This window comes from Erythrolamprus reginae, chromosome 8 (genome assembly GCF_031021105.1).
Source record: "Erythrolamprus reginae isolate rEryReg1 chromosome 8, rEryReg1.hap1, whole genome shotgun sequence".
In the NCBI taxonomy this organism is placed as follows: Eukaryota; Metazoa; Chordata; class Lepidosauria; order Squamata; family Dipsadidae; genus Erythrolamprus; species Erythrolamprus reginae.
Window position 1 is genome coordinate 18,060,864 of NC_091957.1, and position 12,986 is coordinate 18,073,849.

Consider the following 12,986-nt stretch of genomic DNA (forward strand, 5'->3'; position numbering starts at 1 on the left):
ATCCAAATCTCAGCCGCCGTTGCAAAACTTAGGAAATTTGACATGGTTGTGTGTGGTGTGTGTGTGTGTGTTTGCAGGGGGGTGTTCAGGGGTGTAGAGTAGGCATGCAGTGAGGGGAAGGGGCTGCAACGGTGAAGGAGGAGAGGGGGGTTGAACGTGGCCCCCTCGCTCAGCCTCAGTCGCTGGAAAGTTTTTCTGCAGGAGAAGAGAGACAGTTGCTGCAAAGATGCGAGGAAGGATGGAGAGGCTTGGGCAGTGGGCCTTTTGGTGGCTGGCAGTGGTCTCGATTTGGGGACCCCCGGCTTCCACACTGCACTACCATCGCTACCTCTGGAAGAATTGCCTCCCGTGTTACGGGGGGCGGGCAGGCTACGCCGTGGGACGCTTGGAGGACAAGCCAGGTGAGTGATGGATACACTGTGTTTGCAGAAGAAGAGAATTAACAGAATTGGAAGGGAGCATCCATAACTTCTGGAGTCAGGGAGTTCCACTGATTGATTTGGGATTAGAAAATTTGAGAATAACAAGAGTTGGAAGGGACTTTAGAGGTCTTCTAGTCCAGCCCCCTGCTCAAGCAGGAGACCCCTAGAGTCTCTAGACCAATGTTTTTCAACCAGTGTGCCGTGGCACACTAGTGTGCCGTGAGACATGGTCAGGTGTGCTGCGAAGCTCAGCAAGAGAGAGAAAGAGAGAGAGAAAGAAAGAAAGAGAGAAAGAGAAAGAAAGAAAGCAAGCAAGAGAGAAAGCAAGAGAGAGAAAGAGGCAGTGAAGGAGGGAGAGATAGAAAGCAATAAAGAGGAAGGAAGGAAGAGAGAAAGGGATGGAGAGAGGAAAGAAGGAAGAGAGAAAGGGAGAGAAATAGAGCGAAAGGGAGGAAGAGAGAGAGAGATAATTTTTTTGTCCAAACTTTTTTTAGCCCCCCCTCCCCGCCCCTCTCAAGGTGCCCCATTATTTTGTATATGTAAAAAATGTGCCGCAGCTCAAAAAAGGTTGAAAATCACTGCTCTAGACCATTTACTGCAAATGGGTGTCCAGTCTTTTCTTAAAAACTTCCAGTGTTGGAGCATCCATAACTTCTGGAGTCAGGGAGTTCCACTGATCGATTGATTTGGGAATTATAGAAGTACAGAATAACAAGAGTGGCATATTGGAGGTCTAGTCTAACCCCCTGCTTGAGCAGGAGACCATAGTCTATTATTATTATCATCATCATCATCGTCATTATTATTATTAAAATTTCTTTTTTTACAAACACATATAACAAATAGAAACTTTTAAAAACAGGTTTTCCCCGAATGCCATCACTCTGCTAAACAAATAATTCCCTCAACACTGTCAAACTATTTACTAAGTCTATGCTATTATTACTATTAGTTTTTTTCTCATTATTCCTATCACCCATCTCCTCCCACTTACAACTGTATGACTGCAACTTGTTGCTTGTATCCTTAAGATTTTTTAATTAATATTGATTGTTTCCTCATTGCTTGTTTGACCCTTATGACAATCATTAGGTGTTGTACCACATGATTCTTGACAAATGCATCTTTTTATTTTATGTACACTGAGAGCATCTGCACCAAAGACAAATTCCTTGTGTGTCCAATCACACTTGGCCAATAAAGAATTCTATTCTATTTCTTCTCTTCTTTTCTCTTCTCTTCTTTTCTCTCCTCTCCTCTTCTATCCTATCCTATCCTATCTTATATTACCCTATTCCTCTATTCTATTCTATTCTATTCTTTATAATTATATAAATGTAATGTAAGAAATATAAGAAAACAGACATAGGTTTGTGCTAAACTATAGCAATGTTTTTAAAGTTGAAAAAACTAATTAAAACTTTAAAAAAACTTTTTGGCAAGATTTGGGAATCAAATCCTCTAAAGACCTGAAGACGGTTAGCCTCAGTTCTTCCTTCCTTACAAACAAAGGCCGGGTGGTCATCTGGGGGTTGGATTAGATGCCCTCACGGGCCTCACCCGGTCATTTTGCAGCCCAACTTAACGCGAAAGAAGAAAACCCAACAAATTCACCCAGAAATTCTTTGTACACAAACCGTTTTTGTGCCCACTTTAAACTCGGGTCTCTCCACATCCTCCCTCTGAAAGCTTTTTTTTAAAAATCAGGACTTGCCTCCTGAACTTTCTTTATAATGCAAATATTTTCCCGCAGGACACCAAACCCCCTTCGGGTTTCGCTGGACTGGAACGTCTTCCTTGATTTGGGTTTTTGGAAAGAGACGTTTGGCAAGAGACGGGCGGGCAGGCGGGCAGCCAAGAAGGCAGCCGGCCAGATGTTCAATTCCAGGGCTGAGACGGTGCAGGGCAGCATGGGGAGCTAAACAAAACAGAAAGGAGGGAAAAAAACCACACACACAAACACACAGTTTGCTGTCTTGACTAGATGTCGGGCGCAGAAACAGAGGGGGGGGGAATTGATCAGCTGAAGAATGTTTTTGTACCCTTCCTTCTTTTAAAACAAATATAAAGCCACTCCATCAAAGTATGCTCAGTTCCCCTTGAAAAGTGGTTCTAATTTTTTTTCTTCCAAGCACTGGGGAAGGGACAGGAGCAGGAAGGAAGAAAGAAGAATGAAAGAGGAGGGAGGGAGGTGAGAGCAAAGAAGGAAAATAGAAGAGGGAGGGAGGGAGGAATGAAAGAAAGGAAGGAAGGGGAAAGTAGGAGAAAGAAAGGAAAGAAGATGGAAATGAAGGAAAGGAAGGAAGAAGAAAGGAGAAAGAAAGGAATGATGGAAAGGAAAGAAGGAGGGAAAAGGAAATGAAGGGAAGGAAGGGGGAAAGTAGGAGAAGGAAGGGAAGGACTATGGAAATGAAGGAAGGAGAGAGAACGGGAAAGTAAGAGAAGGAAGGAAGGAAGGAAGGAAGGAAGGAAGGAAGGAAAGCAGGAGAAGGAAAGGAAGATGAAAAAGAAGGAAGGAAGGATGATGAGAGCAAAGAAGGAAAATAGAAGAAGTGAGGGAGAAAAAAAGAAAGGGAATGTAGGAGAAAGAAAAGATGGAAAAGAAGGAAGGAGGGAGGGAGAAGGGAAGGAAGGGGGAAAGTAGGAGAAGGAAGAGAAAGATTATGCAAAGGAAGGAAGGAGAGAGAAGGGGAAAGTAAGGGAAGGAAGGAAGGAAATGAAAGAAGATGGAAAAGAAGGAAGGAGGGAGGAGGGAAGGAAGGAGAAAGAAGGATGATGGAAAGGAAGGAAGGGGAAAGTAGGAGAAGGAAGGAATGGAAGGGAGATAGAAAGGAAGAGGCAATGAGATAGGGACAATAGAAGGAAGGAGAGGGAGGGAGAAAAGGAAGGAAAGGGAGAAAGGAAGAAAAGGGAGGGATGGAGATAAAAGAACCAAAGGAAGGAAAGAAAATAAAAGAATGGCTTCCAGTCTTCTTAAAAGCAATTAAATTTATATTTCACTCCCCATCTCCCAAATTACAACACAATTTCCTTTTTTCTCCAAAGCCATACATTATAACTTCATTTTTTTTTGTCCCAGCAAAAAACTCCATAAGAGGTTTCCGGTCACTCATAAATATAATCATTGTTCTTTCTTTAATCAAGCAAGTCAGTTTTGACATCTCTTAATGCGTCAACTTTCTTTGTCCATTTCAACATTTGTGGGTATTCTAGAAACTCAATTTCAAATCTCTGCAATTCTTTTTTCCTCTCTCCATTTCTTCACGCCTGCCAATTTTCCTCTACGTTAGAAAGCCAAGTTAATAGATTTATAAGAGGTTGCAAAAATATGTACCGAAACGACGATGGGTTAATGTAGCGCAAGCCGCACTTCTAAAACCCCTTAAATGTGTTCACAATTTATACTTCACCCGTTTGGCAAAGTAACATGAACAAGCATGATTTTAACCACAATACGTAATTTGTTATGTTTTCTGATTCGGTTTGTTTACTGCTTTGTAGAAATGCACTTGCTATTGTTGTTAGCTTTCTTTTTAAAAAACTTAACAAATATATATATATTAAATTATTTGCAGTTAATATAGGGAAGTGGGGGGGGAAAGAGTTGATAACATCATACAATTTTGGAATTGACCCAAAGGGTGGAGAGTAGGAGGGAAATAGACTTGGAAATTTATTTTATGGACGGGGCTCAAAATTAATCCAGGCTGTTTCCCCGAGCTCAGTTTTATTTCATAGAAGGCCAAGTTAAAATAATAATAATTTCTGGCTACACACATCTCTTGCTTGAAATTGGCTGTCTTCCTAGCTCTGGACAGACATTATCGGTGGTGAGATTTCTTATGTTTCCAGTAGCAAAAAAAAAAAAAAAAATCAAGTATCCGGTAGCAATGTTTTTTTTTGCAACCGAGAAATTAATTGATCAGAATAGAGGTGGAAGGGACCTTGGAGGTCTTCTAGTCCAACCCCCTGTTCAAGCAGGAGATTATCTATCTATCTACCTATCTATCTATCTATCTATCTATCTATCTATCTATCTATCTATCTAGATCTATCTATCTATCTAGATCTATCTATCTACCTACCTACCTACCTACCTATCATCTATCTATCTATCTATCTATCTATCTATCTATCTATCTATCTATCTATCTATCTATCTATCTAGATCTATCTATCTATCTAGATCTATCTATCTATCTAGATCTATCTATCTATCTATCTACCTACCTACCTACCTATCATCTATCTATCTATCTATGGATCGATCTATCTATCTACCTACCTACCTATCTTATCTATCTATCTATCTATCTATCTATCTATCTATCTATCTATCTATCTATCTAGATCTATCTATCTATCTATCTAGATCTATCTATCTATCTAGATCTATCTATCTATCTAGATCTATCTATCTATCTAGATCTATCTATCTATCTATCTACCTACCTACCTACCTACCTATCATCTATCTATCTATCGATCGATCTATCTATCTACCTACCTACCTACCTATCTTATCTATCTATCTATCTATCTATCTATCTATCTATCTATCTATCTATCTATCTAGATCTATCTATCTATCTAGATCTATCTATCTAGATCTACCTACCTACCTACCTACCTACCTATCTTATCTATCTATCTATCTATCTATCTATCTATCTAGATCTATCTATCTATCTAGATCTATCTATCTAGATCTACCTACCTACCTACCTACCTACCTATCTATCTATCTATCTATCTATCTATCTATCTACCTATCTATTTTTCTATCTATCTATGATCTCTCTCTCTCTCTAGAATAGAAGTGGAAGGGACCTTGGAGGTCTTCTAGTCCAACCCCTTATTCAAGCAAGACATACTAAATCAATCAATTAATCAATCCATCAGAAAAGAGGTGGAAAGGACCTTGGAGGTCTTCTAGTGGTCCAACCTCCTTTTCCAACAGGAGATACAAAATCAATCACTCAATCAGAATAGAGCTGGAAGGGACCTTTGAGGTCTTCTAGTCCAACTCCTTGCTCAAGCAGGAGACCCTAGATGATTTCAAGCAAGCAAGTAATCAATGACACCAGAACTGGAAGGGACCATGGAGGTCTTCTGGTCCAACCCCTTGCTCAAGCAGTGGACCCTAGACCACTTCAGACAGATGGTTATCCAACATCTGCTTAAAAACTTCCAGTGTTGGAGTATTCACAAGTTCTGGTAGCAAGGAGTTCCACTGATCAAATGTTCTGTCAGGAAATTTCTCCTTAGTTCTAAGTTGCTTCTCTCCTTGTTTAGTTTCCATCCATTGCTTCTTGTCATGCCCTCAGGTGCTTTGGAGAATAGCTTGACTTCCTCTTCTTTGTGGCAACCCCTGAGATATTGGAACAACTGTTATCCTGTCTCCCCTGGTCCTTCCAACTACCCATGTCCAGTTCCTGCAACCGTTCTTCATATGTTTCAGCCTCCAGTCCCCTGATCCTCTTTGTTGCTCTTCTCTGCTCTCTTTCTAGAGTCTCAGCATCCTTTTTGCATCGTGGCCACCAAAACTGAATGCCGTATTCCAAGTGTGGCCTTATAAAGCGGTATTAACCCTTCATGTGATCTTGATTCCATCCCTCTGTTGATTCAGCCTAGAACTGTGTTGGATTTTTTTGGCAGCTGCTGCACACGGCTGGCTCATATTTAAGTGATCATTCACTAGGATTCCAAGGTCCCTCTCACAGTTACTAATGTTGAGCAATGTGCCACATATACTGTAACTGTGCGTTTTGTTTTCCTTGCCTAAAGGTAGAGCCTTACTTTGAGCAGGGGGATGAGCTAGATGACCTCCAAGATCCCTTCTGACTCTGTAATCTGTAATCCCAGATCATCGAACCAGTAGAATAATTTGCTTCCAGAAGTTGTGAGTGACTTCATCACTTTATTTATTTTTATTTTTATTTTTATTTTTATTTTTATTTTTATTTTTATTTTTATTTTTATTTTTATTTTTATTTTTATTTTTATTTTTATTTTTATTTTTATTTTTATTTTTATTTTTATTTTTATTTTTATTTTTATTTTTATTTTTATTTATTTTTTTTATTTTTTTATTTTTTTATTTTTTTATTTTTTTTATTTTTATTTTTATTTTTATTTTTATTTTTATTTTTATTTTTATTTTTATTTTTATTTTTATTTTTATTTTTATTTTTATTTTTATTTTTATTTTTATTTTTATTTTTATTTTTATTTTTATTTTTATTTTTATTTTTATTTTTATTTTTATTTTTATTTTTATTTTTATTTTTATTTTTATTTTTATTTTTATTTTTATTGATTGATTGATTGATTGGATTTGTATGCCGCCCTTCTCACAGTTACTACAGCCTGTTCGTGTTTGTTCCATTTCATTTGCAAACTTTCTTGTAATATACATTTCACAGTTTACATAATTTACATCTCATTGTATTTCTTTTTTCCGGTTTTCTGGCCTTCAGTCTTCTTAGTTGCTCTTCTCTGCACTTTTTCCAAAATCTCAACATCATTTATTATTATTATTTTTGTAACGTGGGGACAAAAACGGAAAAGATTCCGTGAACTCCATCTGTCTAATCTGGAGGACGGAAGGGAAAGGGGGGGGACACGATAGAAGCATTTAAATACGTTAAAGGATTAAATAAGGTTCGGGAGGGAAGTGTTTTTAATAGGAAAGTGAACCCAAGAACAAGGGGGCCCAATCTGAGGTGAGTTGGGAGAAAGATCAGAAGCAACGTGAGAAAATATTATTTGATCAAAAGAGTAGTAGATGCTTGGAACAAACTTCCAGCAGACGTGGTTAGGAACTGAATTGAAACATGCCTGGGATAAACATAGATCCATCCTAAGGTAAAATACAGGAAATAGTAGGTCAGACTAGATGGACCAGGAGGTCTTTTTCTGCCATCCACCTTCTATGTTTCTAGCATTCTTTATTCAAACATGGAGGAATTTTAAGATTTCTCGGTGGGAAAAGATGCTATGGAATCTCTCCTCTTTCCACCCTCACCCCTCGTTTTGTTGTGTTTCACTTTGTGAGTTTTTTGGCCTTTAAACCAGCCCCCCCCTCCCAGGTGCTGACACCAGAGACAGTCATGTGTGGAGTGGGGGGGGGGGAGCTGGCCGTCGAGGTTGCTGAGCAGAGTTTTGACCCTCTTCCATCTGGGGTTCCTTTCCAGAAGTCGACGAGTGCCAAACACACAACGGGGGCTGCCAGCACAGATGTGTCAACACCCCGGGGAGCTATCGCTGCGAGTGCAAGCCAAGCTTTCGTCTGCACGCGGACGGCAGGACGTGTCTCCGTGAGTCTTTGTGGGGGGGGTGGGGGAGGTTTTCCACCACGAGCATCATCTCCCGCAAGGCATGATGGGAAAATCCCATGGAGGGAGGGAGGGAGGGAGCCCATCTCTTGTTATTTTTATTTATACATACATACATACATACATACATACATACATACATACATACATGCGTATATTCATCCATACATACATTCATCCATCCATACATTCAGACATTTATTTATTTACTTATTCATACATACATATATACATACATTCATTCATACATACATACATACATACATACATACATACATACATATATCCATCCATACATTTATTTACTTATTCATCCATCCATCCATTTAGTTATTTATTTATTTATTTATTTATCCATCCATCCATCATCCATCCATCTATTAATTAATCCATTTATTTATTTATTTATTCATCCATCCATCCATCCATCTATTAATTCATCCATTTGTTTGTTTGTTTCTTTATGTATTTATTTATCCATCCATCCATCCATCTATTAATTAATCCATTTATTTATTATTTATTTATTTATTTACTTATTTATTCATTCATTCATTCAAGTACGTATTGGTATTATACAAAGATATAACAACCTTAGGACAGGGGATGGAAGGCACTCTGGTGCACTTATGCATGTCCCTTACTGACCTCTTAGGAATCGGGAGAGGTCAACAGTGGAGAGTCTAAGGGTAAAGTTTTGAGGGTTAGGTGATGATACTACAGAGTCAAGTTGGGAGTTCCAGGCATCAACTACTCAGTTACTAAAGTTGTATTTCCTGCAGTCAAGTTTAGAGTGGTTGACTTTAGGTTTGTGCCTGTTGTGTGCTCATGTGTTGTTGTGGTTGAAGCTGACGTAGTCATTGGCAGGAAGGACATTGTAGCAGATGATTTTATGGGCTATGTTTAAGTCATGTTGTAGGCGACGTAGTTCTAAGCTTTCTAAACCTAGGATTGTAAATCTAGTTCCGTAGGGCATTCGATTGCGAGTGGAGGAGTGGAGGGCTCTTCTCGTAAAGTATCTCTGGACATTTTCTACAGTGTTTATGTCCGATATGCGGTGTGGGTTCCAGACAGATGAGCTGTATTCAAGGATTGATCTGGTGAAAGTTTTGTATGCTCTGGTTAGTAGTGTGAGATTACCAGAGCAGAAGTTACATAGAATTAAGTTAACAACTCTTGAAGCCTTTTTGGCGATGTTGTTGCAGGGGGCTTTGGCACTTAGGTCATTCCATAAGAGTCTTCCAAGATCTTTTATGGAGTGAGGGTCCTCTGCAAGGTCTTGTCTATTCACCTTGTATTTGGTGTTCTGGTTCTTTTTGCCAATGTGCAGGACGGGGCATTTGTTGGTTGAGATTTGGAGTTGCCAGATGTCTGACCATCCAGACAGAAAGTCAAAGTCTTTTGGGAGAATAAGGCATCGTAGCTGCTGCTTTGTGTACATGAGTACAAACCATGGTTAGATTTGGTGGCTGCTTTATGCTCGGTACTATTTATTTATTTTATTATTTATTACTTAGATTTCTATGCCGCCCCTCTCCGAAGACTCGGGGCGGCTCACAAACACTAAACTGAGTCCTTTGGGGATTGGGGCGGCATAGAAGTCAAATTAATGAATAAATAAATAAAATAAACTGGGTTTTGCACAAATCGCTTTCCCTTGTCAGGAGTTGAAGCCAGTTTTGGCGGTCGCCTTGGAGTCAGGAGGATGGGAGTTGGAGTCCTCCTTTTTTGTGGCCAAGAGAATAACATCCTGCTTGGAGTCACAAGAGGCTGGAGTTAGTTTCTGCAGTGGCTCCATGGATACTTTTTAAAGGTTTTTGTAGTGGCCCCACAAAGTTTGGCTCCGTGGATCCTGGCCTCAGCCGAGCTCTTGGGATGGGGAGAAATCGTGTGGTTTTATTATGCTTTTTTTTTTAAGTCCCAAAAGTTTTCCATCACTGAATTCTTACTCTAGCTTGTTTTTGGCTGGTTTGGTTTCTGGAAACGAATCTATATTGTGGTCTAAAAGATGAATTAAAGGCTGGGTAACAGGGAAGGGAAGGAGGGAGGGTGGGAGGGAGGAAGGAAGAAAGGAAGGAAAGGAAGGAAGGAGATAAAAGGGGAAGGAGGAAAGGAGGGAGGGAGAGAAAGAAGAAGGAAAAAGAAAGGAAATGAGAGAGGAAGGAGGGGAAGAATCGAGGGAAGAAAGGAAGGAAGGGAGATAAGAGGGGAAGGAGGGAGAGAAAGAAGGGAAAAGAGGAAAGAAGAGAGGAAGGAGGGAAGAATCGAGGGAAGAAAGGAAGGAAGGAGATAAGAGGGGAAGGAGGAAAGAAGGGAGAGAAGGAAAGAGAGAAAGATGAGAGGGATAGGAGGAGAGAGAAAGGAAAGGAGAGAGGAAGGAGGGAAGAATGGAGGGAGGGGAGGGAGGGAGGAGAGGAGAAAAAAGGGAGGGATAGATGGAGGAAAGAGTGGAAAGGAAAGAAGAGAGGAAGGAGGGATGAAGGGAGGGAGAAAGGAAGATGAAGAGAAAAAGAGGAAGGAAGGAAGCAAGAGAAGCTGGGAAGAAGAAAGGAAGGAAAGTAAAGAGGATTGAAGGAAAAGAGGCGAAGGAAGGAAGGATGGAGAGAAAAAGGAAGGATGAGAGGGACAGGAAGAAAGAAAAAGAAAAGGAGAAAGGAATGGAAGAATGGAGGGAGGAGAAAGGAAGGTGAAGAGGGAAAGAGGAAGGAAGGAAGCAAGAGAGGGAGGGAGGAAGAAAGGAAGGAAAGAGATAAGAAGGGAAGGAGGGAGGGAGAGAAAAAGGAGAGATGAGAGTGATAGGAAGAAAGAAAAGGAAAGGAGAGAGGAAGGAGGGAAGAATGGAGGGAGAAGAGGACGGAGGGAGGGAGGGAGGACGAAAGGGAGAAAAGGGAATGAGGAAGGGAAGAAGGAAGGAAAAAAGCAAGAAAGGACAAAAGGGAAAAATAGCAAGGAAAGGAAAGTTTTTGTGGCAGAGAGATTAAAAAACTCCCTCTCCTCTTTACCACAACACCAAAAGAAGAAATTTGAATGGATCGTGGGGATTTCTTTTCCCTACTTTTACCTGAATTTTGGCTAAATTCTACAGGTATTAAATGTAGATCAGCAAGGCAGAATCTTTTTTTAAAAAAATAGCCATTTTAAAAACATCAATTCAGGAGTGGAAACTCCTATTATTGTTGTTGTTGTTGTCATTGTCATTATTATTATTATTTATTGGATTAAAGTGCCAAGTGGTGGGTAAATCCTGATTTTTCTGCCCTCCCTTCGAAGTCCTTTTGGCTTCAATTTCTCAGAGTCTCGTCTGAGCTTTCTCTCTTGCCAAGCCAGAGCTTCTGGTCCTCATTATCTGTCCCAGCCTGGAATTTCCTTCGCGGCATGGTCAATGCAAACAAAATGCATACAGTTTGGCCCGACGCAGGTTTTTGGGGGAAAAAAAACACACGTCGAGGTTCAGATGGGGTGAGCATTTGTTTTTGGTGGTGATGGGGGGAGACAGAAATTATCCACTTGGAACTCTTGCAAAATTTCAGAAGGCGCCCACGAAGAAAATCAGCCGGAAACGCAAAGTCTAAATTTAAAAAGACAAAAAGCGCAAAAACGTCTTTGCAAAAATGTTCTGATCTTCACTTCGATTGTTTTTAATTCTTCGATGCCAACTTGTGTTTTCATTGATGTCAAATCTCTCTCTCTCTTTCTCTCCCTCTTTCTCTCTCTCCCCCCTTTCTCTCTCTCCGTTGCTCTCTCGGTCACTCTCTGTCTCTCTCTCTTTCTCTTTCTCTCTTTCTCTCTCTTTCTTTCTCCCCCCCTCTCTCTATTGCTCTCTCGGTCACTCTCTCTCTCCCCTCTCTTTCTTTCTCTCTCTCTTCCTCTCTTTCTGTCTCTCTCTCTCACTCTCTCTCTGTCGCTCTCTCTCTCTTTCTCTGTCTTTCTTTCTCCCTCTCTCTCTCTCTGTTGCTCTCTCGGTCACTCTCTCTCTCTCTTTCTTTCTCTCTCTCTCTCTCTCTCTTCCTCTCTCTCTCTTTCTATCTCTCTCTCTACCTCTCTCTCTCTTTCTATCTCTCTCTCTGTCTCTCTCTCTCTGTCTCTTTGTCTCTGTCTTTCTCCCCCAGTGTGTCTCTTTCTCCCTCCCTCCCCCTTTCTCTTTCTCCCTCTCTCTCTCCCTCCCTCCCTCTCTCTCCTTCTCTCTTTCTCTTTGTCTCTTTCTCTGTGTGTGTGTGTCTCTCTCCCCCTTTCTTCTTTCCCTCTTTCTCTTTCTCTCTTTCTCCCTCTCTCTCTCCCTCTTTCCCTCTTTCTCCCTCTCTCTCTCTGTTTCTCTGTTTCTCTGTCTCTCTGTCTCTCTGTTTCTCTCTGTCTCTTTCTTTCTCTTCCTCCCTCTGTCTCTTCCATCTCTCTCTCTCTCTCTCTCTCTCTCTCTCTCTTGGATTCTTCAATGGAAGAACAGCTAATCAAATTGTGGGAAAACGCTTCCGTGTTTCGAATAACTCGATATCTTTTTTAAAAATCCCATATTGGAATTCAACTCAGAGTTGTGGGGGGGGGGGGGGGGAATGCCCCAAACCTTTCCTAGCTGCAATTTAATACATGGATTTGTACCACGTCTTAAAATTGGAGTTTTTCTACTTACAGAAATGGCATTTTACTTTTGCAAGAAGTCAAAAAAACTAAAAGAGAATTTTGCTGGCGTGGATTGAATTGGTTAAGGAAGGGAGAAAAAAGGGAAGGGAGGAAGAAAAGGAAAAAGGGAAGGGAGGAAGGAAGGAAGGAAGGAAGAAAAAAGAAAGGGAAGGGAGGAATAAAATGAAGAAGGGAAGGGAAGGAAAGAAGGGAGGGAGGGAGGGAGGAAGATAGATGGGTGGATAGATAGATAGATAGATAGATAGATAGATAGATAGATAGATAGATAGATAGATAGATAAACTTTAAGGTAGGTGGGTCTACTCCCAGAATTCCTGGAATAAAATGAAGAAGGGAAGGGAAGGAAAGAAGGGAGGGAGGGAGGGAGGGAGGAAGATAGATGGGTGGATAGATAGATAGATAGATAGATAGATAGATAGATAGATAGATAGATAGATAAACTTTAAGGTAGGTGGGTCTACTCCCAGAATTCCTGGGAGTTCATTCTGGGTGTTGAAGTCTTGAAGTCGAAACCCAGTTTTGAAGAACTTTGCTACAGGCTTTGAGCATCCTTTTCCCACCCTTACGGTTAAAATGGTTTTTACAAGGAATG

The 12,986-nt window shown here is 40.5% G+C and overlaps 1 protein-coding gene across 1 annotated transcript in view; it reads left to right on the forward strand.

Annotated features, from left to right (window-relative positions):
- Window positions 1–226: 226 nt before the first annotated feature.
- MEGF6 (multiple EGF like domains 6) overlaps window positions 227–12,986 on the forward strand; it is a 54,062-nt gene continuing 41,302 nt past the window's right edge. Inside the window, 2 exon segments of the mRNA XM_070759678.1 lie at window positions 227–401; window positions 7,619–7,745. Of these exon segments, the coding sequence (XP_070615779.1) occupies window positions 227–401; window positions 7,619–7,745 (302 nt within the window).